This window comes from Sabethes cyaneus, chromosome 3 (genome assembly GCF_943734655.1).
Source record: "Sabethes cyaneus chromosome 3, idSabCyanKW18_F2, whole genome shotgun sequence".
NCBI lineage: Eukaryota > Metazoa > Arthropoda > Insecta > Diptera > Culicidae > Sabethes > Sabethes cyaneus.
In genome coordinates this window covers 142,876,749-142,881,599 of record NC_071355.1, presented here as the reverse complement: position 1 = coordinate 142,881,599, position 4,851 = coordinate 142,876,749, and the positions used below count along the sequence as shown (strand labels likewise).

Below are 4,851 nucleotides of genomic sequence, written 5' to 3'. Positions count from 1 at the left end.
ACGAAACTTTGCTGTATATAGTAACTATAGTCGCATGCAGAGCAAGCATAAATACAGATATTTATGCTTGCATAAATTTGGGACCCTACCCGTTTTCAGTGGAGTACAATTTAATTTTCTCGATCAAATATTTTAAATATTGTGCCTGGCAGCTAAATCTGGATTATTTTCCCTAATACCAATGGCGGAGAGTACCAAGGTTACTTTCCGCTTTGATTCAAGATTTTGCGGTTTTGGAGTGCCTGTCGCCTCTGTATAATCTATAGTCTGTAATGAAATAAAGACAATTCTCATTCGATTTGTTTACGTTTGGTTGATTGGCCTTTTTCAAATGTTAGTCGTGATTCTTTTACCAGCGAGTTCGAGTAGCCGCGTTTCGAGTAGTTTTTAAGGATTTCCTTGAGTAGTTGAAGACAGTCCTTTTGTAAAATCTGGCATCTCTGCTTGTCGAGGCTTTGCGTTTATTTATATTTACAAAAGCAATCAAAATCAAAAATTATTTTGTTTTTGCGAAGAATTTTTTTTATTTACTATGGATTTCTCAAACCGTTGCCGTGGGTGTTTATCTAACAGTGAAGAATCTTTGCGCCCATTGAATGATTCACAGGTATTAGAACTGTTTCAGGAATGCGTGAGAATCTCGGTAAGTTTCCATTTGAAACGCTATGATTATGATTCTGTTTTAGTCATACCATTTCAGGTGAGTCTCCGGCCAAGTTTTCCTAAAAATATATGCAATTCTTGTTACGGAAAATGTCTAACCTGGAAAAAGTTTCAACAGCAGTGTCATGAAACTGATATATTGTTAAATTTCAAACTTCATAACGATGAAAAGCAGCAAAATAACAAGAATTTACCGGATACAAAATCTGCTGTGGATTCAAATGAAAAGCATCAGATTTTAGAATGCCTTTTCGACAATGAAATACCTATTCAGACTAACTCAAGACTGATCGAAGACCAACAAGAAGAAACACAGCATTGTCTTCAGAGGGAAATTGAAGTCGAATTTGAAATTGAAGATTACGTACAGGACAAGGATACGGAAAATGAGATTCAGGTTCACGAGACAACACTATCTACGTTAGAAACTAACGAACTAACCAAATGTAAACAGATTGTGATCGAAAATACGACCGCAGAGGTTGTTTATGCGCTTGAGCCGGAATCAGCGAAACACGAATCTGTTAATTTATACTGCAAGCAATGTTTGATGCGATTTCGGAGTTCTGATCGATACCAAGCACATTTGCGTCATCACCAAGGACTTAAACCAGAAGTTTGCAAAATCTGCAATCAAGAATTTAGCACATCCAGAGCATTGCGCAGCCACATGTTGAGGCACACAAATAATAAAAAATATTCCTGCATTGACTGCGGCAGGACTTACAAATATAGCACGTCGTTAACGCTTCATCGTAAAAGCCACAACGATGTGGCACGATTCGTATGCGATCTTTGCGGTAAATCGTTCATTAGAGCCCATGGATTAAAAAGTCACTTAATTTCACATTCAACAGATACTCCTTTTGAATGTAGTCAGTGTCAAAAAAGGTTCAAGAACGAGATTATGCTTCGTAATCACGTTCTCCGCAGGCACGATCAAATGAAAAACTTTTCTTGTCCGAATTGCGAGAAGAGCTTTACCACTGGAGCGGAACTTCGAATACACACTCGTAGTCACACCAATCAAAAACCCTACAAATGTTCTCAATGTGACAAATGTTACAAAACACGTAGTCATCTAACGGTTCATTTCCGGGCGGCTCATACTACAGAACGACCCTACTCGTGCGATCTTTGTGAGCAGAGTTTTGCCCATAGCAAGGTTTTGAAACAGCATCGGTTAATACACACCAGTGAACGTCCATATGCTTGCCCAATTTGTCAACGTACGTTTCGTCAAAACAGCACATTATATGGACACCTGAAATCACACAAGTTAGCGGAATCGATAAACATATTGCCTGAAACGAACTAAGTGGCATGAAAAAATGGGTTTTAAAATAGTTTGGATATGCAAAGGGCGGGTTGGTCAACAATGAAATCAATAAAACGAATTGAAACATCTCTAATTTCCTTTTATTTCATCAAGAAATAATCTGCACTTCTTCTTGAGCACTTTGGCAGCTTCTACAAATATAACCTCTGGTTTCAGCGCTCCTAAAGATTCCACCGTGAAAATGAAATGATTTCGAACACGGCTCATTGTAACGGCGTCGGCAATTTGCGGGTATCGGTAGACGTTTCGACTGCAGCTGTCATATCGGGCATCTTTCACATACGCTTGCTCACTTTTATCGATTTCAATTACTCCTGGAGAGAAACATTTCTGTAAAAGCACAGCATCTCTACCAACAACCGGTCGATTGAGTCGAATTTCTGGTAGCAATCGATAGGAAGCAGTTGCCACCGGAGAAAACTTGGCATGATCCTTGCCTATTCCTTTTACTGCGAACAACTTGATGTCAAATTCGTGGCCAGGACGCATTTTACTGATCAATATGTCGTCATTTATTGGTCCTACATCGTTTTCTTTATAAATTGACGCTTGATTGCCAATTGGTACCCATTTAATTTGGCCGGAGTAGATGCTGTGATTCTTGTACATATTATCATTATTGGTAATTTCGGTAGATTCTTTGTTCCTACGGGTGCATTTTACTTTAAGTTCAAACTCTAATGTATCCAAAGCGTTAGCTGGATCATTTTCGTTTACCTTGTACTCAAACAACCTGGGATCGGCTTTCAGCGGAATCAGACCCAACCGATGAGCTAGCACTTCGTCTTGAATTATGGACGTGTTGTTGTAAATGTGCACTTTTTCGATGGCCATACTTGGTACTTCACTTAACATCAATCGGCGGAATGCATTGGCTATTGCTGGACTCACACCAATCATGTCAAACTCCATTTCGTTGTCCTCATTTCTCACGATCACTATTTGCAGCTGCTGCTTGAAGCGTTCAAAGTCCCACAATTGATCGGATAATCCATAATCGTTGGCATCTTGCTTCAGTTTGTGTTCTTCTAAATATATAAGCGGCTTTCCCTGGGAATGCTCCATTCCGTATTTTATCGCTCTGTTCTCTAAACTTATGACTGCAGAACTAAAGCATGAAAATAATAAAAACCTGTGAACAAACGACAAACACGTATTAAATATTTTGTTAAATTCACGTGCTTCTGTTTACATTACCTATATTGAGAGATGCCATATTTTCTAAAAAAATGTCTGGAACTGCTCGAAAACCGAAAAAATCGAGCAGTTTTCCGGCTACTCGAATTTTCTGGTTTGAAAATAATCTGCGAAAATCTGCACACTTTTTTAGGAAGTCTGTGAAAGTTTTAAGAGCTTCGAACAAAAATCTGCACTAAAACAATAAAAGTCATAAAAACTGCAAATATCTGCAAATTTATAATGATCTGCAAGACCGTTACAAAAATCTGGAATTTGCAGACAAATCTGCAAGTCTGGTATCCCTGCCTATATTTGGCGAGGGGATGCGCTGTGCTATCTCTCGCTATGTATTTGACAGAGGATAACATCGCGCTTCCAAAACTGTCAACGCTTCCAAAAGTGTCAAATTTCAATGGCAGTAACATAGCGAGAAAAAAAAGAAAAAAGCAAAACATCGATTTTCATTGTTCGATGTTGTACTCGCTGCTCAAAGTAAATTGATATATACCAGGTATATGACAATGCGAGCTGTCATATGCACTTTGCACTAACACATCTACACTAGTTCTGAGATTTCGAGCATTTTGTATGGAAAATTAGTTAATTTTTTTAAAAAATCGTTGGATACGCAAGATTTGTCTTTTTTTTCTTACAGCTTTTATGTTTATGCTTAGAACATTATTTCTAGTATGTATTTTCATGAATACAATGAAGTGCAACATTCCAAATTGCAAGCGGAAATTTTTTCGTCAAAGCGGTATCAAGATGTCTCAAAGAAATGTCGTTATATCGCTTTCCTACAAGTAGTAAAACAAAAAAGATTTTTTTTAAAATGCTCGGACATGATTGTTCAATAAGCAGCATGAGCAACATTGTTATCCGCACGCGATATTTTTCGTCTGATTTCTGGTAAGCTTTTAAAGTGTTAATTATCTTCTAAGACCGTTTTGTAGCAATCTAAGATTACTTTTTATGGTTTTCTACGTAGTGTTGAGACGGGTAAATTTATGATAAAAAGGTATCATCTTGGAACAGTGACTTCAACTTAAGGATTTTCAAGCAGTAGCACAAGCATCTATTCGAATAAAACTATTTTTTAAAAGAAGACATTAAAGGCAGATATTTAAGAGCATCATGCAAGCAAAATGTTGGATGGAACGTGTTTTAATTCAAGCAACCGTATACCGCATTGATCGTGAAGTATTACATTAACATTAATTCATTTTTCAATTGCACATCGAAATAGTTAGTCACCCATGTTCTCAAATTTTTTACGCATAATAAAGAAGGCTACAAGTGCAAATGACTTTAAAATATATTCCTTACATTTCATTGTAAATGTTCAAATATTTCTCTGGAATAATATAACTGCATTCATTAATTACAATTAATTTAGTTTTAATTTTCATGCAAGTTCCACCATATTTCAGAACTATTTCTTCTTCTTTCTACACACACTAATGCAACCCTCGATGGTCACATACCTGGTATATATCAATTTACTTTGCTCGCTGCTCTCGTTAATGGCGCATTCCCTTGATATTTGGCACTTTGGTTCGAATTCAGAGATGCCAGATTTTCATAAAATGTTTCGAAAAGAGAAACAATACTGCTCGAAATCCGAACGAAGTACCGTGTAGCCGCGTTCGTTTGACCGTTTTTAGCCTGAA

General features: G+C 37.2%; 2 protein-coding genes across 2 annotated transcripts; one reads left to right on the top strand and one right to left on the bottom strand.

Annotated features, from left to right (window-relative positions):
- The first annotated feature begins 532 nt into the window (after window positions 1–532).
- On the top strand, window positions 533–1,981 carry LOC128740218 (zinc finger protein 180-like). The gene is made up of 2 exons (XM_053835751.1): window positions 533–643; window positions 701–1,981. The coding sequence occupies exons 1-2, from the start codon at window positions 533–535 to the stop codon at window positions 1,979–1,981; spliced, it is 1,392 nt and encodes a 463-aa protein (XP_053691726.1).
- A 90-nt stretch (window positions 1,982–2,071) lies between these two features.
- On the bottom strand, window positions 2,072–3,211 carry LOC128743160 (DNA-directed RNA polymerases I and III subunit RPAC1). The gene is made up of 2 exons (XM_053839685.1): window positions 3,200–3,211; window positions 2,072–3,134 (listed from the first exon to the last, which is right to left on the bottom strand). The coding sequence occupies exon 2, from the start codon at window positions 3,065–3,067 to the stop codon at window positions 2,072–2,074; it is 996 nt and encodes a 331-aa protein (XP_053695660.1). The 5' UTR covers window positions 3,068–3,134; window positions 3,200–3,211.
- Between the last annotated feature and the right edge of the window lie 1,640 nt (window positions 3,212–4,851).

Coding starts and splice junctions, on each gene's coding strand:
- LOC128740218 (XM_053835751.1), top strand. CDS start 533: ATGGATTTCTCAAACCGTTGCCGTGGGTGTTTATCTAACAGTGAAGAA. Junction 644..700: donor AGGAATGCGTGAGAATCTCG/GTAAGTTTCCAT, acceptor ATACCATTTCAG/GTGAGTCTCCGGCCAAGTTT.
- LOC128743160 (XM_053839685.1), bottom strand. CDS start 3,067: ATGGAGCATTCCCAGGGAAAGCCGCTTATATATTTAGAAGAACACAAA.